Source organism: Solea senegalensis, linkage group LG8 (genome assembly GCF_019176455.1).
Source record: "Solea senegalensis isolate Sse05_10M linkage group LG8, IFAPA_SoseM_1, whole genome shotgun sequence".
NCBI classification, from domain to species: domain Eukaryota; kingdom Metazoa; phylum Chordata; class Actinopteri; order Pleuronectiformes; family Soleidae; genus Solea; species Solea senegalensis.
This window is the reverse complement of record NC_058028.1, coordinates 25,069,987-25,097,944: the sequence shown is the minus strand read 5'-3', so window position 1 is coordinate 25,097,944 and position 27,958 is coordinate 25,069,987. Positions and strand designations below refer to the sequence as shown.

The window sequence follows — 27,958 nt, the reverse complement described above, 5'->3', positions numbered from 1 at the left end:
CTCCCTGTTGCCCTCACCTGTGCTGAAGCGAACTTTGTATTCCGGACCACCATGAAAATTGGCCTGATGCAATTAAAGACCACACAAGAGCAGCAACCATTTAGACGCTCACTGGATTCAACAATCGAGAGCGTGTAAAAGAGAACGTGATGGTTTTATAATTAGTTTTTCAAGGGAGAGAATTGTGGGTGTACGAGGTGATAACACACATCGTCAGTGTGAGGCGTGGATGTTTACTCTCACTGAAAACATGGGGCTCAGTTAGTAAGATCTACTATTATCTCATAATGTGTACTGTATCTTTAGTATGTATGCTGCTTTATCTTTTTAGACAACCTTTATTAATTGTAAACTTTAACGTTTGTGTCACTTTGTTATCCGGTCACTCACCTGCACCAAAGTTCATAAAGAAAATCAGTGATTTTATATCATGGCACACAGGAGTTGTTGATCCCCGACCTACTGCCTCAATCAGTGAGTTCAAAGTGGTTATTGTGTGACTTCAGTGTTTGAAATCATTCATTCAGAACGACACAAACTTACCAGTCAAGACAGAAAACTAAACTACAAACGCTGATTTTCTCTCAGGACTTTGGTGTGGGAGAGTGAGTGATTTACAAACTTGAGTATCCAGTCAGAAAAGGCTGTCTAATGATTGAATAATGAATACTTTTATTAGATCACACAAATAAACTTCCCCAACAAAGACTGACCTATTACTTTATAGTCCTAATTGAGGAAAGGGGCATTCAACTGTAGCCAACACGAGACGTGGTGCTACACTCAGACTCCAACATTTGACTATAAATAGACATCAAATCAACATATTCTGCATATTCTAGCACTGCAGTTAGAAAGGCTGCATGGACAGTAAAGCCGTACAGTGACATACACAGACAGTGACCACAGTCTGAGCACTCGATGACTTCACTGACCAAAGGGAGTTGTCCTCTGTGATCTCATCATTCCAAAAGTTATCACAAGACACCATGGAAACAGAGCTCTACACGGAACCTTGTTTGGATGAGTAAAGGAGGAACATTCTAAAAGAAGCGCAGACACATTTTGTTATGAATGGTTTTCTTGTTTTTAAACTTGAGCATGGATTCATTTTCATTTTGTGACTTTATCTTTATCCCCACGACTTAATATGTTTTACTGAGTTAGTCCTCAGACTGAACCAAGACACCAAGAGATCGGTGCCTTGAAAACCAAAGATATGACCTGACAGACACTCAAATTGCAGATGTGACCTAGTGTTTATGAGGAAAATCAAAAGGTTTACATTTAAACATACATTTAGCAGGATTTTGGCACTGTTGATCAATATTTACATAATACACTTTCAATGTAAATCAAGTTATAGCCTCAGAATTAAACCATTGGTTTGCATGATTGGATGTGTGTTCTGAAACAATGAATCAATTCACCAATTATTAAGCGATTACTACATTAATTGTCAACTATTTTGAGCGTCTTGAATGTGAAATGTTTCTTTGCTCCACATTAAAAAGAGAACATCATTATTTCGCTGTTTGAGAAACACCCATATTTTATGGACCAAACGTCTAATTGAATAATCGAATAAAATCGTAGGTTGCAGCCCTACATGTGTTAATTAGTAACGTCAGTCTGAGGCTTATCTAGTTATACAGGAAGGGCATTTTGCTCTTATATAAATAACCTCTGCCTCTAATTTAGAAGAATGAGAGAGTGAGTGCTGCACATGGTGGTGGAGGCTGAAAGAAATGTACAGTTCTACTGTAATTAGCCACGGCTTATCTCAATCCTCCTTTCTGTGGATTCCTATGCACTTTCTTCACCACAACACACACACACACACTGCAGCAACACCATATCAGTGATGAGTTCTTTGTGACAGAATGCAGGATACAAATCTTCTCTCTCTCTCTCACACACACACACACACACACACACACACACACATTGCTGTAGTGGATTGACTATGTGACTACGTGACGCCACATCTGAGCCCCAAAATAGCATCTTTGCATTTACTAATACCCGCTGGTTCACTTGCAATTGGCTGCTCCTTCGGCCAGCCTGCTGGACGTCAAGTCGACGAAACAACATCCCTGCTCCATCTCCATAGCAACACGATTCTTATATTTTGTGGAATGGAAAGGCAGAGGACGTGGTGACGCCGCAGTGACGGGGCTGCAGCGTGGTGCAGAGATTATGTCTGTGTGTCTGTGTGTGTGTGTGAGAGTTCAGAGAGAGGCTGTGAATGAGCGGAAAAGAGACAGTGTATCTCAATCTCATGCTCTCCATTTCAGAGAGAATCACACTCGGGACATTCTGTTTCGTGAGCTTGCGGCGACTCCAACTTTCACAAACTGTAGAGGGAAAAGTTCCACACCAAACTCAATGAATTCCCAATAAAAACAGCAAAATAAAGGCTCCTGTCCTCACTGACTTGAATAGCATGCTTTCAGAAGCTTTAATTCAGGGCTGAATCACTTGTCATTTTCAAATTGGAAATGCTATGAGATAAATGTTCTATTTATCATTGTGCATTGCATTTTAGAAAATAAATAAATAAATATACATGCCTGAAGCTAATTACATCTACAGTATATGCTTCCACCTTTGCATTAGAGTCTTATTTTAAATCAATTTCACAGTAAATATTCAACTTAAGGCTTTTGTCGCAATTACAACAGCAATGTATGGCAGCAACGAGCAATTATTTTCAAAATAGCTTAATGTGTTGATTATTTTCTGGATTAATCGAGCTCTTAAAATGTTAAAATGATGATGTTTTCAAACGTCTTGTTTTTTCCACAAACCAAAATGATTCAAGTTTTAAAGACTTCTTTGTTATGTGGAGCAAAGAAACCAGAGAATATTCACATTTGAAAAGCTGAAAAATCAGAAAGCTTGATGTACTGCACTGACGCGTTCACAATAATAATAATAAATAATAATACATTTCATGTTTTGCCATTTGAATTTGATAATTCAGTCCTAATGTCTGTGGCACAAATCCCACACAACATATTCCAGTGGCTGTCATATGTATACTGTAACACTGCAGCAGCAGCAGCAGCAGCAGCAGCAGCAGCAGTCAAATCAGTCTCACACCACTACCAATAATCTTCTTGTGCGTGTGTGTGTGCACTTAGCTCTCGTGACTGCATCACATGCTCCACAGAGACACACTTCCAACATTTGTCTCTTATCACCCACTGTGTCCAATTTAAGCAGTCAATTAAACCAAGCACTCACAGGACGTCTTTCAAATGAGACTCATGGATACATGTGTCGGTGCTGAACTCGAGGTTAATAACAGTGTAATACACTCAACTAAAAACCTCACATGACTTTTGTTTGACTGTCGTGAAAAGGGCTGCAACTAACAATCTTAACCTGTCTACCGTCTGTCTAACTGTTGCAGGCCTAGTTGTGAGCCAGGATACTTGGACCCAGACTCTCACAGTAGAGCAGGAAAGAAGCTGTTGGATCATCCCACTAGAACATTTAACAATATCATAATACCGTAACAACAACTACATCATGACACATTCATGAGCCATGATCCTCCATCTAATTTTCAAGTCACTATTTATTTATCAAAACTAAAGCAGAATCACTGCATGTGTGTTTAATGGGGAAGAAATGAAGGGACGGACATGGAAACAACAGTCACATGAGTGAACATACATCCACTCTTCATGTTCCCAGTTGTTGCATGTGAGTGGACCACGGGGGATAACTTTGTATAAATCCTTTATTCACATATGTCTGAAGAGGTTCTTTCTGAAACCCTGCACATCTTCAAGAGTAAAGAGCATCATGAACACGGACACCACATTAAGAAGCTTTCCCGATGCCCAGCTATACTGACTCCATAAGGCACGGGGTAAAGAGAAAGAATAAATGCCTCTTTGGCCTGTGTCCAGCTTGGGGGAAATAAACCCTGTCCATCCACAGTGCTGAGTTAATTCAAAGACGGAGACCTGCTGCTGCTGCTGCTGTGGGAGCAGAGGAAGTGGGTCAAAGCAAGGTGAGGAGGTAAGAACAAGTAAATAATCCCTGAACCCTGCAGTGCTTTCCACTGTGATTTAATATTAAAACAGAGAAAGACGACAGCAGGCTACTATCAGAATTGCTCCAAGGACAAATGCTCGTCTCATCACTTGATGACCTTTGGCCTGCAGCAGGGAGATAAAACTGTCTGACATGAATATTTACGTCACACATTATCAAAAGGATTCCAGTGAGACAAATGCCCGACATGCTTTGATATGCCGTTGTACATCAGCTGATATTGATCTGCAAAATTAAAAAAAAAAAGTTTCCATTGACTAAGGGATTTTTATTATGTGTATTTTAAAAAGTACAGTATGTATGCGTACAACGCTGAACTCAATTCACTGCCAACTATTCTTATACTTAATTGGTTTGAATTAGGGCTGAATAACATTGTAGATACAAATAAACAAGTTGACAGAAGAAGTCACTGGTGTGTCGAGCTGTTCTCTTTCACTCTCTATCTTTCCTTTGTTTCCTCACGTGTTACACTGTCAGTTGTCGATCAGCAGGACAACGTGATGTTGGATGTGTGCGTTTTGTCAGTCACATCACAATGTCCTCACATTAGAGAGGGAATGATAATGTTTTGTCTAAAGCCGACACTGATGCTGATCTTGACTAATCAGAGCCTTTTTTGTTTTCCTTTTCCTCGTCTTTTTTAAACTGGTCAACAAGGTAAAGAAAACTTCCTTTTGTCTAAAAAAACCAAGATACATATGATAATTGCATAATTGAATAAAAATGTATTGATCAACACTTCATTCTGCATTTTGTGTCTGTACTACAGTTTTGTTTTAAATACAATTAATGTGCATTATTAATATTATTTGGAAAATAAACATTAACTTTAACAAATCAGCCAATTATGTGACAGAATAGCAACAATTGGCTAATTATTTGGTCTAGCTCCTATGTACACAATAAGGATATTTAGTTTACTGTCAAATTGTTTTACTGAAAAAAAATTAACATAAACAATATATTGTTTCGTAATCAAAATCACATTTTTCAAACAATGCAATTAGCTATGCACATGCTCAGTTTTAAATCTCTAACACATTGAACATGTACACATTGTAAATAAAACAGCAATTACTAAAATAAACATAGCAAATACTGTATATTTGTGCAGTAAAAAGTTATTGCTGTTATTAAAGGACATGTTGGATTTGCTTTTACTGAGAGAACAACAGGAGTGAAAGAACTGGAGGTGATGAAAGAATAGGAAGTTGGTTAAAACAATCAATAAAGCCACAGGGAGAAATGTATTTTGGACAACTAATCACGCTGCAAAACAAAACATCACAGTGTCCGCCTGCCAAGAACATTCTACATATGAGCTCCATGAGATGAAAGTGTCCAGCACCTTTTTTTTTTTTCGTGCTAGTTTCTGTCACCTTTGACACATTTGAATGTGCTGCTTGATGGAGAATAAATTAGGTTTAAAACTGTGGTGCTAACTGTCCAGGGTGTACCCCGCCTATCGCCCGATGAAGCTGAGATTGGCATAGCACCCCCCGCGACCCTCTGGTGGAGGATAAAGCGGTTAGATGATGACTGACTGACTGACTGTGGTGCTAAGACTCTGTAGTGAGCAACTTATATTAAAAAACGCATCTGTTACATGCAAGTTTGAAATGAGTTCACACGGTGCTGATTAAGTCCATCAGCTCCATGCAGCGATCTGTGTTCCTCCGTATAGCAGAGTTTGAAAGTCACTGCTGCCCGTCGCCATTCCAGTGATGCTGCAGTCATTTTATGTTTTTTCTAAGTCAGATATGGTAACAACAACATTGTGCTCATAAAGCGAAACGTCTGCAAACAGGTTGGAAAACACGCGCTTCCATTTCAAAAGTGAATTCTACAGCTCAAAACTCTGTTCTTGTCCCCTCCCACCACTGTACTGCTGCTGTATACACGCAGGTGCACCCTCAGTCAGGTCTGATAGTTTTGCTTGACAGAACCCATAAAAATACAGAGAATCCCTGAAGGTGATATAGACAGACTTTTTTTTTTTAAGTGTGCGCTTTATAACTATAATAAGAGATAATAGGTCGCACACACGCTTTACTATATCGTATGTGCGACTTAGTGAAGTGTACACGCGCATAACTATCTATTTACTATAATAAAGAGCACAACTTATTATCTCACGTGTGTGAGTTCCATCTATGTCACCTCCAGGGCTCCGTACAGAATAATAACATAAACAACAGCAAAAATACTAAAAGTTACACACTGCAGCTTTAAGTTAGAGCTCTTTTATTTTATTATGAAATGTGTAAATAAAGTTGCAGTTTCATTATAAAACTGTGACAATTAGACTAATTAGAATGGTCTTAAAAATGATCGTTTGAATGAAAACCTCCATGTTGTACCTTTCATTGCTTTCATTGCTGTGTGGATGATATTAATCCTGCATGAACTGAATAGACCAAAGTTTGTTTCTTTTAGAAACAGATGACCTCAAACAACCCACAACCCTGCACTCACTCACCTTCTCCTGGTAGAGACTGGGCAAGGGACAGGACTCAGGAGGTAGGCAATAACAAGCTCTCTCCCACAAGGGACACAGTCTAATAAAACCCCCAAGGAACTCTTGTGCCAAAGTATAAATGAGCGTGCAACAGTGTTGTAAACATCTGAGTAATTAGTTTGGTCAAAGAAATGAACAGTATTTTATACACATGTTTCTTCTTAATTGGGTTTCAAAGGGTTTTCTGTTCAATGACATTAGTAAAGAAACATATTGTCTTATATTACTTTATCTACTGTATATGTATGGTGAGACATGATGCTTTTTGGAACTCTATGGTGTTTTACACAATAATGGATAAAGGAGTAGCTAATAGTGATGATCTAGCATCAAACACATAACCTAACACAGAAATCTATTTCAGCACAACTCATTAAAATAAATTAAAAAAAACTCTCCGATGTAATTGCTTATTGATTTGCAAGATAGACCACAACAAGCTAATAAACTTGCTAAAATGCCATCAATCATATGAGGAAAATCTCTGGCTGACGTAGTCTCAGGTTGCATTTTATTAGATACACCTAGATAAAACCAATTAACAGCCCTAAAGAGTTCTTTATAGAGATGCTCAATCCCACTTATTAACGTCCCATTCTGATCACAGTGTTGAGTTTCTACCAATAATAATCAGTACCTCTTTTTAACAATTTGTGGGTTTGCAGTTCTCACTTGAGCCCTGGTCACATGACATCTCTCTATACAGAATGCTGTCTGTCTGTAGTGAAGCATTTACATCATATGTAAAATTCACAGATTTGAATTTTTGGAGTTATTATTATTGTTAACTTCACTCACTCCTCTTCTACAGCTTTATCCTCCACATGAGGGTCGCGGGGGGCACTGGTGCCAATCCCAGCTGACATAGGGCGAAAGGTGGGGCTCACCCTGGACAGTTGGCCAGTCCATCACAGGGACACATAGAGACAAACAACCATTCACTCTCACTCTTACACTTAGGGTTAATTTGGAGTGTCCAATTTACGTAATCCCCAAACCTGCATGTTTTTGGAAACCAGAGAACCCGGAGAAAAGCACACACGGGGAGAACATGTAAACTCGAAATTATAACACAGTACACTGCACAGAATTTCAAAGTAAAAGTGCTTGTTTGGCTATGGAATGATGTACTATTATTATGAAAAGTAGTGAAATGAACACCATGGACAGCTGTCATTAAAAAAACCAAAACAAGCTTATATATTTCATTTTAATGTTGAATGTCTTGCTACTACTATTATAAAAAATATTGCTTGCAAATGCCTCAGCCATATGTGCTGTGTTTGAAGGAAGAAGCCATGAATTCATTTTAACATGGCATTAAGTGGTGGTCCGCATTTAATTATTTAGGGTGCCGCATGTGGCCCACGGGCCGCCAGTTTGACACCTCTACTTTAGACGATGTTTCCTTTATATTGAAACACGTTACAAGTAACAAAAAAGCAATGATGACCACAGTGTTTGTACTCACTGATGGGAGCACAACATGCTAAATCTAAATCAATGTTGGTGACTGATGTGTAATTGCAGTATTGACAGAGCTGTGCTCACATCAAAACAATAACAAGCAATAATATACCCCTCCTCCTCTGCTCTGCTCTGTCTGTGTCTCTAGGGCTGTAAACGACACTTCACACTACCAGCAGTAGGATGCCTGGGTCCACCTGGCAGTGCAGAATGCCCACTGCTGATTGGCTGGCAGAGCGGCCTGAGAGCTGCAGAACAGTCTGTTCTGACCTGTCTCCTTTAGTTTGGCACACCATCATAAACAAACTCTCTCTCTCTCTCTGACTTATGTCTTTGGCTACTATGGAATTTCTCCCCAATGAGAGTGAAAAATCTGTGTTGGCACCTGATGGAGAATTTCTCCGTGTTTACACAGCACAGATGAGACATCAGAGCTTGTAGAGCCAGTGTCCAGTCAGGTGGAGCCTCAGCTCACCTCTCTGACACTCTCACTCACTCACTCACTCACTCACGCACACACATTCATACACTCACACACACACACAGTGAGGAGGATGCAAGCAAGTAAACAGTGAAATCCTCTAACTGAGCAGAAAGTGTGTCTTTCTGAGAAACTCAAATAAATATACGTAGCCTACGATCCCGTATACTGGCCTCATTAGAGCAAAGCAACCTCACATGCTGTCTTCACCAAACCGGAGTCTCACGCTGAGACCCAGCATTGTTTAGACAACAACTAGAGAGCATGTAGTCACTGAGAAATGAACTGGCTTCTTATATAACACTCCTGTTATCCTCCTGTTCATCGTCACACTTCACTGGTTGGTACAGGTCACAGAAATGCTGCTTTTAAATGGGATTTTGACCAATGGCAATAACAGGAACAAAAAAAACCCTCAATGGTAGAACTGATACTTCAGCTGACTGACAGTGTTTTTGAAGCCTGTGCCTAGTGGACTCTAGTGGACGATCACACTGAATAACCGCGTACTATTGCGTACCAAAGTGCACACACCTCACAATTCCACACATGATATCCCTGTGAAAGATCTACAGCCAAGTCATTCCCACTGAAGTGAAAACAAATGTGGTTTAGTCTGACTCTGAAATGAACCCTCACCACCAAACACCACATGCTGGTAATATTTGTCTTTGGCTGCAAAATCAATAAGGTCAACCTCACATCTCTCAGAGGCACAGCTCAGGTATGATATGTTATTAAACACAGGATGCTGCGCATGAGTAAGGAAGTCAATTGTAACTGCTATTAACGAACTGGACCATAAAAACAACACTGGTAATCAGTCGAGCAATATGTTTCAAAGAAAGATGTAATTATTTAGGCTTGTCAAATGTCAGTCAATAGTCAGACTTAGAGCTGAGGGGTTTTCTGCCTCTGATAGAGAAAACACATAGTTTTCAATGCATTTTAAATGTCTGATTAGTTTTTTAATTAGTTAATTACTCATTCGAGTAATTTAAATATTACTTTCTGCTCTATAAAACATGAAAAACCTGTAAAAAGTAGTTCATCATTTCTACATGACAAAGAGATTTTAACACCCCCTCAGTGTTCATCCACAGTCTCATAAAAAGTTCACTTTAAACAGCGAAGTATATCCAATCATCACAATGAATGACAGAGTTTTAGTTACATAGATTTTTGCTCATGACTGAAAGTTGAAGAAAGCAGTTAATTGTGAATTTAAACTTCTTTCTGGCCAAAAAAACCCAAAACACTCGTTAAAGAGATAAACATTTATATAAATATATATATACACATATATATATAAATATATATACATATAAATATATATACATACATATATATTGGAAAAAGAATGTGCTATTACTGGCCAAATTCCTTTAAGTGAAGATTGGTGGGTTACCTATTTACCTGTACTGTATGTGGTTATGTCTATAAGCAACATATACACTGTAGATGTACCAGTGTGCATGACCTTGTCAGAATGGGTTTTCTGTTTATACATTTCCATGTAGGCCTACACATACATACATAAGAGCAGTGTAGTAAGAGCAGCTGTAACTGTATGAGGGGAGGGGGATTAAATGGTGGTTATATAACCAGTGACCTGCCAGTGTGGGCCGGCTGATCCTGGTACAGCGGAGTACAGCGGCTTAAGAGAGCGGCTTACAGGCTACCTCTGCAAATGACTCACTTCAGTGTTCAACTGCCATCATATTTCACTAAATACATAACATGCCCTTACATCAGCAGCATAAACAGAGGTGTCCTTTTTACAGTGACAACAGACCTCCTCTCTGCATGCAAATCCATACATAGATAGATAGATAGATACATACATAGATAGATATTTTGATAGATAGATAGGTAGATATTTAGATAGATAGATAGATATTTAGATAGATAGATAGATAGATAGATATTTAGATAGATAGATAGATAGATAGATAGATAGAGATCCAGTACACTCCAAATAGCAGCAAAGGTAAACAATATCTATTATACATGTATATTCACTCACTCACTCACTCTCTAACTCGTCTTCTACTGCTTTATCCTCCACATGAGGGTCGTGGGGGGGCAATCTCAGGTATCTGACATAGTGAAAGGTCAATATTTAGAGTGTCCACTATATATTCAAAAGATAATAAATAGTAAATAAATCACCAGTAAAATAGAAATGAAAATTGAATTCAAATCAAAACTAAATTCATCATAATTACTATGCGACCACAGAGGTGTTTTGGTCAGATTAGATAATGGACACCACATGCTTGCTCTCTCTCTCTCTCTCTCTCTCTCTCACACACACACACACACCGGCTTTCTGTGTTACACGACTTTGCCTCGATTCATTAACAGCCGTCATTCACAAAGCGCCCTGTGAGCGTCAGAGGTCTGATAATAACGCGGTAATAACGCAGTGTATATCAACAGAGGAAGGGTGAAGCTTAAATTGGCAGATTTTTGAATGGGGTTTGGTGTGTCGCTGCCTTCCAAGCGTATTTAGCCGCCCCTGCTTGCGTCTTACCTTAGCTTGGTTTATCAGAAGCCCCACGAAAGTTGACACCAGCACGGAGCCAGACATGCTGCCCTTTCTCCGCATCTCCTGCTTCAGGAAGGGGAAAGCTGCCGTCGGCGGCTCCTCAGGTACTGTCACCGTGTAAGACTGTCGCATGCTCGGCATGCTGGAGGAGGAGGAGGAGGAGGAAGAGGACGAAGAAAGCCGACTGTACCTGTGCGAGTTTACTCAAGCCGACGGCGGCGGTTCAGTATGCGCTCCTCGGTTGTTGTATGTCCTCGGTTGTTAAAGCGTTTTCTATAAATACAGGATTTGACTCCGCTCGTGCATTAATTCATTCATTCACATATAACGGCGCCAACGTCACAAATCACGACGAGCAGCTGAGAACCTGTGGCTGTCCCTGTATAAACGCTGCGACCTCAAATAGCAAGTGTCCACTACGAGATCAACGTTCAGTCATTAGAGTAGGTTTGTCAATGGCATTCGCCGTATCCTCTCAATCCGTTTAACAGGAGTGATGGTCCGCCTCCTTTGGCTCGGGTAATAAAAAAAGTCAACCCCTCTACAAACGTCAGCGACCGCCTCCAGCAGCGCTGTCGACGTCACAGTCCATCCTTCCTTCCCCACGGAGCTATGACAAATGTGAAGGACTAATGCTTTTGTCCAAGGAGACTGTCCTCATCTGCATCATGAGCACATGACACAACACCAACACTGCTAATGCTCCAGGCCACGACTCAACACTGCTACATGCAAATGTGACAGCATGTTAATGGATGGATGACAGAGTGAATGTGACTCTTCACTACAATCTGGCCCCTACGTTCACATTAACGAGCCACGTTGTTGCCACGTCAATTCTGATTCAGTAAAGATCCGATTTAATGGTTCACGTCTTTAACTACGACTGTCTTGCGTCTGACTTCCATGTGAACACACCATGTCCTCTGAAATGACGCACATTTGCATTCTCTTCTCCACTGTTGGGTGACTTAGACCTTGTTTAGACTGCACCCCCAATTCAGATTTGTAAGCTGATCAGAGTCTGATTTTCCCGATCAAAATGGACGACATAAATCTGTAAAACTATTGTGTTCCACTGTGTTTAATGCGCTTCTAAATAACTTCTGTCTCTCCACATCACGCTGCGAGTGACGCAGAAGACAATTTTAAATCCTATCCGAAATGGTAAGATTGAAACAGATTTGTAAAACCTGATCAGAATCACATTCAAAGCCATCTCCACATGTGGTTTGAATCATCTTTGGAAAACCCGTTTTTTTAGCTGCTGAGAATCAAGCTAGATAGAGTCTGGATATGCTTACAAATCCGATTTGGGCTGGCGGTCTAAACACGGCCTTAGCTACGCTGTCAGTGCAGGTCAATGCAGCGTTCGACGCATGCACATAAACAATACAGACAAATAAATCAGAAATGACAGTTGGATTTCTGAGTCCCTTCAGCCTGGTGATGCGTGCATGTCGTCTAAAAATGTGGGGAAACAGTGAAAGAGATCTGTCTTCCTACTGTTTTGTCCAGTACCAAATCAGGTTTGAATCCTATTACCACAGCCTCTCTTGAAATAGACGTGCAAATGACTCATTTGTTTTTGTAAAATCCAAACTTCTTTAGCTCTATATTTGTTGGTGGTTTGTTAATAACAAGTGACACACAACTCACACACATACAGTATGTACTGAAGCAACCAAATATCTATGTCAGCAATAACACTTCTTGAGACTGCAACTTTTATTCATTACTAGGGCTGAGAGCAATTTTTTGGAAACCATGGTGTTGCATCAGTGTTTGGTGATACACACACACACACACAGGTGATTGAATGTGGCTGAGCCAGAGGGATACAGTGTTATGTGGCAATGTGTTGCTGTGTCTGTTTTTAGTGAATGGAGGCTCTATTTCAGTATTTCAGACAGCCCAGAATAAACCGGTTATTTATTGGGGGAGAGAAATTATAATTATCCTTATTGTTATTGGTACACAAGGGTAGTACACTCTGCTTGGTTACAGAAGGCTGCAAACGTGCAGCTGGTCACAGTTAAAGGTCTAGTAGAGGTCACGAAATGGCAGACTGTGATCTGCGTCCAGATGCAGTCTTATCCAGACCTGCACTTACTAGCAACAAACTATTGATCATATATATTGATCATGTTCTGATGGAGTGTTTGTATTTTAACTTACACAACATTTTAGGCCTTTGTGGCACCAGAGGTTCAGGAAATTTGGACCAATTAGAGTAGCTGTAAACTGCCATGTGACAACAGCCAATCACAGCAGTGAATTCACAGGGAGAGATGAGAGTAAGGTAACTTCACCAAAGTTGAAGATAATTTAGTTTAAGATGCTCGTCTAAAAATCTTTCTGTATATGTAGGCCTGTTTCATTTTTGAGAAAATAAGGTTCACTCTTTTCATGAGGGTATTCACTTATTATCCCTCCAGTTCAGTTTAAAAACTGAAGATAGAAATCTGCTATCTGAATTTTGAATACCTGTGCTCTGCGTGCTCTGCAGGGTGTGTTTTCTTTCTTTCTTTTTTGTATTTGGAAATTGTACCTTACCTGATTTCACAACTTTACAGTGTATCATCAAACCTAAAATTAAATAACACATCAACAACAACAACAACAACAGTTGAGTCCTGTTTTGAGCTACTGATTTGAACAGATTTCAATCTTGGAAATGCTGGAACATTTTGGTGTTCATTAAAAAAATCTACACTGAACTTAACTGATAACAAAGACAACAGCATGTCCTCTGCTTCACTTCCCACTTCCACTTAGCAAAGTTCAGGATCAACCAGAATACCAAATGGGCAACATAATGTACTCACGCCCGGAGTGACAGACTTTCAACACCAATAAACTCATGACCCAAGCTCACAAGTGTGTACACAACAAACAGCCAGGGAGCACACAGTGTGTGCGTGAGAGTCTAAATCCTTGAGGTGGAAAACTACGTGAGAAGGAGCAAAAAGTCAGTGTTTGAGCCGTTGAGTATAAAAATGGGACAAAAGCAGTCTCTGAGCAATGTTATGAGACGTCAGAGTACAATCACCAAGGGAGAGCTGCTCTACTCCCTAAGCTAAATTAGACTGACAAGCTTTTCGTTGTGGTGTTTAAATTTAACCTTGGTACATGTTGCTTTGAAGGGCAATGTAAACAACTGGGCTCGTACATTCCTACGAAGCACAAAGTATTCTGTAACCCTGGAACCATCTCCTTTGGAGTATGAGGGAGAGCACAGGAGAGTGTGTGTTCCAGAACAGAATGAAACTTTCTGTGTCACTGTTCCAGAACATTATGAAATCTTGTGTACAAAATCATTAAACCCTATAGCCAAATGAGCCACCTGTTAGCATACCTGACCGACCTTTTATTAGTCAAATAGACAATGAGTTAACCAACTCAAAGTTTGTAATCTTAATATAAATCAGGGTTTTTAGCTGTTTGCAGACATTCATTGAACTACAGATATTTTATCAATGTGCTGTATGTGTGAACGTTTTTGAACAGCATTGACCATAAATGAAAGAAAAACATGAATTAAAATCTTGCTGTGTGGTCAGTGAGTCTGCAATGGGCGACAACCTCAGGTTTATTTTAGCCTATATTTGTTCTGGGGCGAGGTGATAAATATATTTGATCAATTATCAATTCATTTCTATTTAACGTCTACCTCCAACGCTCCCCTTGGGCTCCCATAGTGAAGACAAGATCACAGGAAGTTGGGACATTGTATGAAATCAGTAGAAAGCGTGCAGTATTATATTTTTGCTGTTGTTTACAATGGCAAGGCCTGCAATCAAGACTTTTATTTTGTTGCCCTTTAACCCTAAGAGTAAGTTTTGATTATTATATTTAGCTGATATTTTATTATCTGATATTTAATTTTTATCACCCAGCCATAATTTGTTTACTTTTGAAACAGCAATTAATTGGTGGCATTAAACCACCAATTTCCCATAGTTTTTAGAACAGCAGCTAGCTCACATTCTTTCCCTCAGCTCATATGCATGACTTTACATAGTAGCTTACTAGCACAGTAGCAGTCATAGGTTATACCAAGAGATTTCCATAACCAAGGAAACTCCCTTCATTGATGAAGGCCATGACATGTATTCTAATTTATCAAATTAATCTTGAGTTAAGATTATTAATACGATGCCCATTTCAAATGTATATCACTGATCTATAAAGCAAACCTCTCCATCATGGACATGGAAAAAAACTGTGTGATTCGGCCTTGCTTGGAGAAGTGCAGTAACTGTATCAGAGTGTGGGGGAGAAGGGAAAGACTGACCTACAAAGCACAGCACTTAATTTATTCATTTATATTCTTCATCAGCCCTCAGCTATAATAATGAGCTTTGGACGGTCACCAAAAGTGACCAAAAAAAACAATCCTAAGCTGTTGGCTAGACTCACTGTGAATAAATGGGTGAATGGCTCTGCAATATAACAGGAACCCCTGATTACAAGGTATATGAAGAACAAAAGACCAGATATTACATGATTTCTTGGCTGGCCTAGAAGTAGAGTTTTAAAAATAGCATCTGCCAGCCACCTAAAACATTACATTGATGAATGAAATAAATGAGGTCAGCTACCAAAGCCAGGTTAATAAGATGAGCCTATTTCACCACAAACCTAATCACCACAACAGAACACTGAAACAAATAGTTCAGGTTTATGGAATTAAAGTTGTAAAGCTGTGTTTTTACAAGTGGAACGGTTTGGTTTGGTACAGTATGGTACGTATATTTTTTGCTTTCCATTAGGAATAGTACTAGAATGACCAGCACCAACCATTCCATTCTTTGGCACCCTTGGCTTGGGGTACTAAAGTAAAATGGTACAGTACCATACTGTACCATTTGGTGTACGGTGTAAATATTACACGGAATTCAAGGCAAACACCCACAGTCTATTCTCATACAAAGCCTGACCTCTTGATGAGACTAATGGTGTATTTCCACCTGCTCTACTCGCCGTGTATGGGACGCCTCTTCCTGTGACGGCACTCTGGCCAGTCAGTGGCCGGCAGTCTGACAATCATCGGATAGTACCTACTCAGCACGCTTTTGGAACCTTCTGGTACCTAGTATCAGGTACTATGCTAGTGGAAATGCTACTTAAACCGTGGCGAGGCGAGGCGAGTAGAAAACAGCCACAAACCAAGCAGGGAAAAAAGCTGCTGGATGTATTGTTATCTGTGGAGTCACGTTTAATGTCATTGCACTGGTGTGACATCATGCTGCATATCGCATTGAAGCGGCCATCAGGCACAGCCCACACCCACACTGTACTGTACCAAACCCAAGTGTACAATAATGACATGGAGACACACCCTCACTTAAAACATGGCTGTGACCACTTTATTAGGCGTACCTAATAAAATCTACACCCACTTAAGTCTGCTGCCTTATCTTTCCATTAGTATTTTCTGTCTGGAACCTGAAGCTTGTTACCAGCTCACTCTGCTGCACCAAAATCCAAAGAGAACATAAGACCTTTTATTTCGCTGAGGCACAGGAGCTGCTGAAAGTAACACGTATGAACTTACTGCTGGAAGCAGCAGAGGACCGACAACTCCTGTTTGCTGCACTATAGACTGGTGTAAAAGTACAAAGTAACACAAACTCAGGTTTACTGTATGAAAAGGTTGTTTAACGACGAGGTAAAGCAAAAAAAAACCCAAAAACCTAAGATATCATCAAACTAAATGGGCATAGATTTCATTACGTAAGCATTAAGATTATTATTGATTATGCAGAACTGTGTCAAGCTCCATTTAGCGATACATTCTTGCCACTTTGATAGTGTGTGGCAACACATTGTTGTTGTCTTATCAGTGTTCCTGGTGGACACATGTCCCTGTGATGGTCCACCACAACAAAACAACAATCAATCCACCCAATCAATCGTCTAATCCAAATGTTTGTTTACTCCCTAAAACAGACAAGAGGCATGGATTATGGAGGAGGAGATACGAGGAGCAGCAGGGGAAAGGGTCAAAGTAATCCATGCTCACATTGCTCGCATGGTAAACACTGTCACAATTACAAAGAATTTGACTTCAAATCACTTCACTGAGTAACAAGAATAATTGATAGTATCAACAATATTCTGTCCTATTTAGGGCTGCAACAATTATTTGATTAATCGATTACTAAATTAATCATCAACTATTTTGATAATCGATGAATCGGTCTGAGTGTTTTTTTCAATAATTAAAACAAGCGTTCTAATTTTTCATCTTCTTAAATATGAACATTTTCTGGTTTTCTTTGCTCCATTTGACAAAGACATCATTAAAACTAAATCATTTTGGATTGTGGACAAAATAAGACGTGAATAGAATATCATCATTTCCAGGTTTGGGAAACAAAAATCAACATTTTTCAACATCTTCTGACATTTTACGGCCCAAACACATCTGTTGTTCGTACAGCTCCGTGTCTGCCGTTTTATCTGCCGTGCAACTAAAGCTGAGATGGTACTGCTTTAAATCAGGTTTGCGTATCATGAATAATATACTTTTAAACATTCAGGAAACAGAAACTGTGTGCTTTTACTTTGAAACAGGTACAAGACGTGTTGTCTTTGTGACATATGCGACAGATATAGCCATTGTTGTGAGAGATCATTTCCCCTATTTTGCTGTGAACCATGTGTGGCTGGTGGTGTAAAAATAGGTGAGGGTGCTATTCTCACGAAGAGTTGCATGGTTCACTCTTATGACACACACCTCACGCAGCTTGTGTGGCTGCTCTCATCTGAACATGTGGGCCTAAATAAAAACAAACAAACAAGACATTACGTGACACTCACACATTCGGTGCGGGCCCAGTTTGACCCTTACAACAGTGGGTGCAGATTATATTTTATGAAACCATAAGCTGTCTAACCAACTCGGAGCCATGCAGTTAAATAATATTGCTAGCACAGCTAAACGTCTTGATGTAAATCCCTAGCAGAATTATTTCAGGCAAAATGAAGACATTTTGTTTTCTCCCTTCACTGGCTGTTTGTTTACAGATTACAAGGTGTGAGTGGAAGATTGTCACAAATCTAGGTCATGTTACACTGGACCTCGTCTAGACGATAAACAGGACCGCAATGAGTGATTATTAGTAGTCAGATGATTACACAAGTTGTTAACGAACCCCTTCAGTCGGTGGTGCATAGTGTAGGTCAGGAGGATAATTGAGGATAATTTGTTGGGTCCCCAACCAAATTTGTGGAATTTTCCCCAACTTTTTGTTAAGATGTTAAGATATAAGTGTTATTTTACATAACATGCATAAAACACTTCTTTTGTTAAGATGTTAAGATATAAGTGTTATTTTACATAACATGCATAAAACACTTCTTTTATTAAGATGTTAAGATATAAGTGTTATTTTACATAACATGCATAAAACACTCTTGGAAATTATTTGTGTAGAATTTTCTAGCAGGCAAAGCTATTTGTCTTTCATTCCATTTATCTGTTTATTGTCAAAGCCATGCTTTGTTATATATTGGGTGGAGTGGCTCAGTGGTTAAGACCGGTACCCTGTGTGCGAAAGACATCATGGTCGCAAGTTCGATTCCACCCCTAGCTGATTGTACTCAATTCAATTGTAAGTCGCTTTGGATAAAAGTGTCTGCTAAGTGACATGTAATGTAATGTAATATTGCCTTCGTATGCGCCTTTGTAAATCTATCTATCATCCGAACCTGTATGACTTGTTGGTTTTACAACCTAACTTCTAACTAATAACTGTCTAACTAACTAACTGCTATTTAACTGTGAATGTGGAATAAACCTTCAGAAAGACAGTCGAGTTGTGCCCGCCGCACTTGTTCTGGTTACCCTTTCCAGAAGGGAGTATTGAGCTGAAAGGATCAGACAGCAGAAATCTGGACAATTTGTTTACCTATTGAAATGATATTAGGTAAATCAAATGTACTCCTGTCAGGATTGATAGTGTGATTGTTAACTACCTTCCACATGTAGAGGTTAGGGAAACAGTGATGTGTGTGTGTGTGTGAAAGGTCAAAGAGTGTGTAAATAATTGTAGCGCGAGGATTGACTTTCATGAGGACTTTAGTAGAGAATCTGACTGGTTGAGTTTCCTGCACTGTTGGCCTTATCCTCAGCAATTGTTTTATTGACTACAATGTTATCACTGTTGGGAACATTGACCAAAACTCAATAAATATTGTAGCAATAGTTTCTCTTTATGCTTGCTCGACAAGGCAACGTAGGTGACCCAGTTTATGACTATACCTGAGTGTTGGCTAACCAACTCACAGACTGCATCACCGAATCCATCGTCCACTGCTCCAGCTGTTCCTTCACCATGCTCACCATCACCAATATAAACAAACTGCTCAAAATAACACACAACCTCACACTGCCATCACACGCACAGCACTCACAGTAGCACATGACCCCATTCACTCACTGAACTCATGCTATACACAACAATAACCCAGCCTCACACACAGAATTCTTATGTAAGACAACGAAATACAGAAAAATATCTGTACCCTCTGCCATCAATGCCCTCAAAAAACACTGACAATGTAAAGAAATAAGAATAGACTCCTGTCACTATGTTACTATGTTGTCACCTGAAGTATTTTTGATGATTAGTCCATCTTAGGTATAATGAAGCTGTAGAAATGTTTCCATCGTTACTTAAACTCCATTCTAACTGGTCAAAAAACCTGCTAGATCCCGGGTTTAAATGGTTTCTTAACAGCAAGAATCTGTTTAATCACCGTTCACTCCTGGGGTCAAATAACTCGGTAGATTTTTGTCAGCTTTGACTCTGTTCGGCATGTGTGGGAACAAAAGACACAGGTGAACACACTCATTTCTCCTTCACCTGCTCTATTTTAGTCAGAGATGAGTCATAACTCTAAGACACGCATTCTTCCATCTATTAGCACAGCCATTAGCATTAATGTTTGTCACAATCCTTACTCTATTAAAACTTGGGACAGAGCTCGATGACATTTTATCAACTGAGTCATCCAAACGGTTGATTTAAAGAGAGCCCAAAGCAAAATATCCAAAATAGTAACCATTGTTATCACTTAGAGTTATGGTGTCGTGGTTTTTTCTTCCCCTGATTCATTTTCTAACTCATCTGTAATATCGTATTTCATGCTTAATCTTCTTTTTTAAGTAGCTTCATCCGGGTTTAAAATCCTGGGTATACCCACACATTTTAGTGTGAAAGAGGCTCCAGTTTGTTTCCTACATGTTCTGATATAATGTGCATTACATATATATGAGGAGCAGGAAAAACAAGCGTGATGATTGTGACGAGAGTCATGTTAACCAGCTTGTCTTACTCATAAACATGGCACAAGACGAACAGGACCATGAGGCACCAGCAGCTGCTATTTTTGTGCTGTAAGCTTCTGAGAAACAGATTCAGGATTGGGTTCAACGTGCTTCGCCAACACATTTCAACACTGCTCTGCGAAAGTTTAAACATTCATATACCAACAAGATAAGAGAGGGTATTCATTTCAGGGGACAGTCTATAGGTTTCTTTCAAATGTGGTTGGATGAGGTATGAGCCCTTTTCTGACTGGAAACAGAAAATGTGCGTAGTTGATCCACTGCTGCCTCCAACATTTAACTAAAAACAGATAAAAGCTAAAAAGAGATTTTCTCAATGGACTGTCTTTGCTACAGGAGAGTGAGTGAGCTTCCTTAGATATCATAGACTTAAGCTAGCATAGACTTTATTAGTTGAGCCTTGGATCAATGCCTAAAATCTTTTTTATTTGTGTCCCTGCTGGCAACCATGTGTTCAGAAAGTAAGCATCCGTGTCTCAAGCTGGTTCTTGGCACAGGGTGTGCATACAGTGAGAGTGAGTTATTCTTCAACCACACTTCAAAAACTCATTTAAAGTTTTTTTTTTTTAACGTTTTATACTGGTAAACTGGAAAAAATAGACCACCAAAAACACTGAAATGTGAATAAAGTGGGGGAATACGTACATACATACATATATACTGTATATATATATATATATATATATATATATATATATATATATATATATATATATATATATATATATATATATATATATATATATATATATACATATATATATATATATATATATATATATATATATATATATATACATACTGTATATATTTAGAAAGAGTTCTGTACATATCCTGTGCTGTAGTGCCTGGGGTAGATGAATATCTTCTGTAATTGTTTGTACACTAAACATAACCATTAACCAGACAGCTGGAGTGTGGGTTGAGCACTGCTTTTGGAATATTTATACTCATGAAGGAAACACATCACTAAGTGCTGCATCTAGATCATATTGTTGTAATGGAAAATGTTTTATTAATGTTGTATTTTTTTATATATACATTTGGTACAAGTTGCACCTGTGTTTAACAGTTATACTGTATGTTAAGGCAGAGACAGACAGCTGAATGAATGCTACGATGTTGGATTGAGGTCAAAATATAATGTTTAAGAATGAGAAAATAATTCACGGTTGCATGACACATGTGAGTATGAGTTAACATTGCTCAAACAGTTTCATTTGCAGAAAATACACCTATTCTGCTGGCCATTTAATAAGAATGCAATTTTGAATAGCTTGTCACTTGTTAATATGACTTATTTATCTTGAATGGACTGTATTCCACCTTCAATGTCAAGAAGAAAACAGGGCACCACTCCTTTGTGTCGCCTAAGGATCATGGCTGACCTAATATGACACGAGGAGCGGTCACTAAGTGGTCACAGTAGCTGCTGTCATTGTGACACTCATCAGTCATGAGATGGGTCTTGACATTAGGAAGAGTCCACATGGGACAGTACACATGCACATGTCCAGTTCAGATGAACACACACACACAGACACAAACACCTCCGACTTAAGATCAACACATTTGCTATAACCAAACATCTCATTCTCATATATCGATCACACTATAATATTTTCTCTTTCATTAGGTCTAATTGAAATGTTAAATGTTTAGATGACAACAAAATGAGAAGGCTTACACTAGCATTAACTGAGTGCCTGCAGCCACGGACACTGGCTGGGGAAATGGCTCAATTGGTTGATGACTTTCTTTCAAGGATAACTCTGCCATTACCTACAGTAAGACCGTGATGATTGTTCAATTAGCAAAATGTCAAATAACTTATTATGAGTCTCACAATTTTTCACAGGAAACAAAAAAAAATCACCTACAGACTTTTCACAGGAGGCAGTTTTATTCTCAATAAGATAATTTGCTCTCTCATCCTCCTCCTCCTCCTCCTCACATATAATTCACACACTGGTATAGTAAAATTAGATTAAGATGGAGCGAGAGATAAGGTGATTATTATTTAATTTATTATAATTTTTTTGTTATTTGATTAATTTTCTACACACTCCTGTCAAAATACTCCTGTCAGCTCCACTCAGATAACATACCCTGGTATACTGTATACAGTAGAACAGTATTGCTGATTTTCCTCCAAGTAGCACACGTATACCACTGGTACATGTACCACAGTTTGAGAACCATGGCTCCAGCAAATAGTGAAAATGACAAAAAGTGAAAGTACAGGTTTTTTTGAGTGTGATTGTTTAAGTTACTGACATTTAGACTGTGCCTTTTCCATGATACACTTCTAGCACTACTTGGCTCTACTCAACTATCACACCTTTTTTTCGTGAGACTGCCGTGGCGTTGTTTTATACGTGACACAAACACACAAACCTATGGAGGACCTCACCAGACCAGGTACCAAAAAAGCTCCAGGTACCAGGTACTATCCTGAGTAGAGTCGAGTCAAGCTGAGTAGTGCTACAACTCTATAATGGAAAAGCCCCAACAGTTAGTTTCCATTCAGAAGATATCATAGTGTTAAGTAAACATGATTTTATTATGTGAGCCTTTCACTAGGTGGCTAAATATGTTTTTCCTTGTGTACCAGCAGGCAGTTATGTTTTCACTTACAGCAATTTGTGTCTTGGAACAGAAGGGATGTGCATAATTGACTGACCATAAATCAGTATCTCATACGACCACACAGAAAACCTGAAGTATCCTTTTAACAAACGTGAGGATGATATTGGACAGACATTTTGACGTACAGTACTATATGCACTACAGTATAATTCAACAATATCACATAATCATCACTCATGTTACCTGTCTTTGTTCAACTGAGAGATTCTGAGCATTAAAATAGTAAGGTAATATAAAAGTCACGGAGCTTAACCAGTGTTGACGTGCAGCCCTGGGGAGAGCAGCAGATTAAACGTTCCAGGGGTAACATTGGCCTGGGGTTTAATTAGGAGTAAAAATAGGCTGTTCTTCTAAGGGTGTGCATGTTTGAAACGTGTTGATTGCTTGACAGATAAGAAGAAAATAAAAGTCGAGTTCAAACCTGTCTTTACATTGCCCCCTTACATGATGTGTTTTCGTATTGACCAGGACTTTTGGGCATGAAGTGCTTCCGGCTTGTGACCCAACTGTATTCAACGATAAAGTGAAATATCAAACAGTCTCTCTTTGTTTCACATATGCTCTTTCAAATACATGTTTTTTTTCAGCAAAAAACAAAACAATTTTGATTCAAGTACAACACCTCTCTGTTGTTCAGCTGGTCACGTGGCGATGAAGTGACCCTCATCTGTGCGTGAGAACAGCCAAGGATTTTGTGTTGATAGGACAACTAAGGTCACATTAGTCTGTTTGTGAATGTGGACTTATATAAACTAAGGATATAAGTCCACATTCAGCAGAGGATGTGGCTTACTAGAACCTCTAAGAGTGAGTTAATAGAGCTACTGTATATACAGTAATAACAACACCACAGGGACGGCTAGCTAATACTGTTAAACCTTACAGTACAGCAAACAGTATGTGTTCTTCAGATGGTTGGTCAACATGCTCTTATCTGACCAAATTCTGGCTATTTATTTTCTCCACTGATTCCAAGACGACGTCTTTAATGTCTGCAGTCAGTCTAAACTGATGGAGACCGGGTGAATATACTGTTAATACAAAAGAACCTTCAAGTGTAACATAACAATAAAAATGTTGTAGAGGGTTATGTCTTCATAAATAACAGGTTTATTCAAAATGCACAGAATAAGCTTTCCTCTAAAGCTTTACTACAAATCCAAGCTAAGCCTCTATCCCACTCTTCCTCCTCCCCATTATTAACTGCACCCTCCTCCACTCAAGTGAACAGGCCTAATCTGAGCGGGATGTGGGTCAGTTATGCTTTCTGACGGGCGTAGATGAAGCACAGGTCATTGATACTGAGCTTAGGGATGAGGCTTGTGGTCTGCTGACCCGGCTCATCGTAGCCTTATAGCTCCTACAGCAGCATGTGAGCTCACTAATTGCTGGGTTAGAAAAGGGTCAGGTGTCCACGCTAAGAGCTCATTTGTCGAATAAGAAAGGAATGACTTACGTACAAGGGGATAATAACTAGGTATTGCTGCTGATTTCCCTATTTGATTCAAGTTCCAATTCCATTTAATTCAATATTGATTCATTTAGTGATATTTCAGTTTAACTTGCAATTTGCCTGATTATAAAAGAAATATTCACAGAACTAATGCTGCAAAATTTAACCTTGCAAATCATGAAAAACATTTGTGCTTAGAATAAATAAGTAGTTACATTAATGTACTTTTTATTTAATATGACCAAATATAATGTACAGCCTAGAAGTACCTCAGACACTTTGAAGTGCTGTATTTACCAAGTTGTCTGGCAGATGATGACGTGAGCACTGCTTGGCCTGCATCCATGCTCTCTTTGCTCATCAGAAGAAGACAACAGTGATGTTTTGCAGAGACAGTCTACACCAGTGGTCAACACAGGCAGCCAATAAGATGCCTGCGGGCTCACTTCACCTCATCAGCATGATCCACATGATCACTCAGCAAAATATCATTGATATTGTTTATAAAAACTGTGATAATCGTTAGGAGTAAGCAGTGTAATTAATGCAATTGAATGCATGATATTCATCACTTAAAAGGTCAACTGCATAAAATGTTAATATAGTAGCCCTCCATATTATTCTCTAACCCAACCTAGCTCTTAGTCTCAAAAAGGTTGGTGACCCCTGATTTACATTGTCCTTGTGAGTGGACAAACAACATCCTAAAGCATCTGAAAAGTGACGTGTGGAAGCATCTATGGTTCTACACTGTAGATGGCACACTAACAAATAAATCTGCAGACTCAAGACGGATTTATCTGCGATAGCCTCGTGATATTTGTAATTTAAAGATCAATCTTTTTTGAATAGATATTGGATATTTCAAGTGATGATTGATATGAATCGGAAAATCCAGCCCTACAAGATTTGAGCCGACACGATACTCAAAATCCAAAATAAGCATTAACTTATTAATTAAGCATTATTAAAAGCCAAAATCACTGGAATGCATATCAGAAAAAGAAGAGAGTTACATTTGATCCATAGTAAATGCACAGGGAACATACAGATGTGCAGAAACCAACATCTTGGGATAAAGATGTAAGTCAAGCCTGTAAATGTCTGTCACGTTGTGTTTTTAAATGGATTGAGTTTTGGTAGAAATTCAAAGTTGTAATATTGGTATTGTATCAGACACAAAAAAGTGGTACGGTGCCATCCAGAATAATAACCCACAGTCTGCAAGTGACTATAAAAATATATTTAAAGAATAAAAAATGTTTAAAAAAAAAAATTAAAGTCAGCATTACTGAATAGCTAAAACAATATAACAGGACATGGTAAAAATAACATGTGAAGGAATGAATCCTGTCCTGCATTTTATTATACAACTAGACTTCATGTGCACAGAAATTCATTTAAGCAACAGTGCCCTCACTTGGTAAGAAACAGTACTTTTATCTGGGGATTTTATCATACAGGGTGTGTGACTGGTGAGGCTCTGTGGTGAAGACTACATGTCTGACTGCATTCAGCTTTACTCTCTGATGCTGATCCCCTCTGCAGCAGTACAACCTCCCCAATTTAAATCATTTAAGTTACCAGCCAGCATGTGCAAGAACAGAGGACTATTCCTTACCGTGGAGTCCCTGCTGGGTGAGTCGGACAGGCCATTACTGCTCGGCCCCCATGTAGAGGAGCTGAAGGCTCTGCTGCTGCTGCTGCTGCTGAAGGCCTCCTGGGTGGAGCTTCGTGAGAGGGCCTCCTGAGTAGAACTCCGCGACAAGCCTGAGTAGCTTGGGCGTGAGCTTGTCACATACGAGTCAGCCACATCGCTGGTTCGACTACGGTAGCTCTGCAGGGCACTGGCGGAAGAGGACGGGGTGGAGGAAGTGGAGGCGTCGCTGAAGCCCAAAGAGGCCAGATCCCTGCTCAAGTCACTCTGAGATACAGATCTTCGTCGGCTGAGTGAAATGCTGGAGGCCACCGGTGAAGGGGCGAGGTAGCTGTTATGGGCCGAGGACGAAGAATAGGAGCTGTAACCAGTGTAGGTCGATCCACCACTCAGACCTGACCCTCCATAGGTCTTGATGGGGGTCCTGCTGAGGCTCTCGCTCCGACGGCTGCTGCTGTTGCTGCTTCCGAGGATGTCGGTGCGCGGGATGGTTCGACCACGGTCGCAGTCGGGGTCTGAGGAGGTGCTGTAGTTGCGGCTGCGGGCAACAGAGCTGCTCAGATAGCTAGAGGAGTAACCTGAGGAAGAGGAGGTGGGAGACCTATAGGTGGAGAGTCTGTCCCGGTCGCTGTATGAGCTGAGGCCCGGTGTCAGGGAGGAGCTGTAGGAGCTGTAGTGGCTGGTGTAGGACGGGCCAGCGTATCGCTTGGCTGTGGAGGAGACGCGGGACATGCTGCTGCTGGTTTCTCAGCCACGGGGAGGCAGGGCCTCTGGAAGACTGCATCGACTGAAAACAATTAAAAAGAAAAGAAAGAAAAAGAGACTTGAGTAATTCATTCACACTAACATCACAGACTTTTTTCTATGATCTTTGCTGCAACGCCAATATACAAATACTGATATCAGTCTGATATAGTATTTTACTTCTATACAAAGAGACACAAGCTTCAGTTTCCTAACAGTAAGATAAAGCTATGACTCCATTCTTCTCCAGATATGCTAAACTTAAGATTTAGATCCTTGTGTCACCACTGGCAGCCATGTTTTCAGTGAGTGGGTGTCTGTGTTTCACAGCACAGTCAGCACTGACTAAGTGTCAGTATGTCATAGTACTACGCCTAAAAAAAAACAACCCTGAACAATCCCTTTAAAAGGAGCACGGTTTCAAGTTTTAAACCAATTATTACAAACAAACAAGGAAATCTCCGTACAACAACGTCCATTATTCATATCATCATGTCTTATTACTGTGGTACATAACAGAGCAGAAAACATAGAAATGTTTCAGAATCGGACTGTTTCTCATTATACTACTTAAATATACAGCAGTGCAACATTCCCACATGCATTCCTGTCTATGTCTTTGTTCTTTTATGATTCTTCCAGTGAGTAACTGGAGGACTATTGCTGCTGTTCCTCACTCCAAATCCATTTTATCTCATGTGACAAAAGTGCCATTAGACTAAGATCAAGTTAAATCCCCATTAAACGATCAGTTTTTACCAAGACTGTGATTAAAATCCTCAAACCCTAAAACCTGATTGCACTACCAGATACTGAGTGAATTAGACTCCACTTTTTGTATCCTCATGGACTTAAAGTGGATTTAGATGTGATAATATAAGCTCTGAACAGAGTTAAGAACGGGAACTGCAATCCAAATAAAACATTTTTCAGAGCATTGTCTCCCCCGTCCTCCTGCCCACAGACTCAAGGTTGCACGGTAGTTTAAGGATGCAAAATGGAC

General features: G+C 39.6%; 1 protein-coding gene across 8 annotated transcripts in view; it reads right to left on the bottom strand.

Annotated features, from left to right (window-relative positions):
• The window catches only part of usp2a (ubiquitin specific peptidase 2a), a 52,389-nt gene that overhangs the window by 10,993 nt on the left and 13,438 nt on the right, over positions 1 to 27,958 (bottom strand). For 6 of the 8 annotated variants that reach the window (XM_044032392.1, XM_044032391.1, XM_044032390.1 and 3 more), the window contains exon 3: positions 26,176 to 26,998. In XM_044032392.1, the coding sequence (XP_043888327.1) occupies positions 26,176 to 26,943 (768 nt within the window). In that variant the 5' untranslated portion in view covers positions 26,944 to 26,998. Of the gene's footprint in view, positions 1 to 11,076; positions 11,606 to 26,175; positions 26,999 to 27,958 lie in introns of those variants that run through there. The other 2 variants (XM_044032398.1, XM_044032397.1) reach the window with 2 other exon arrangements.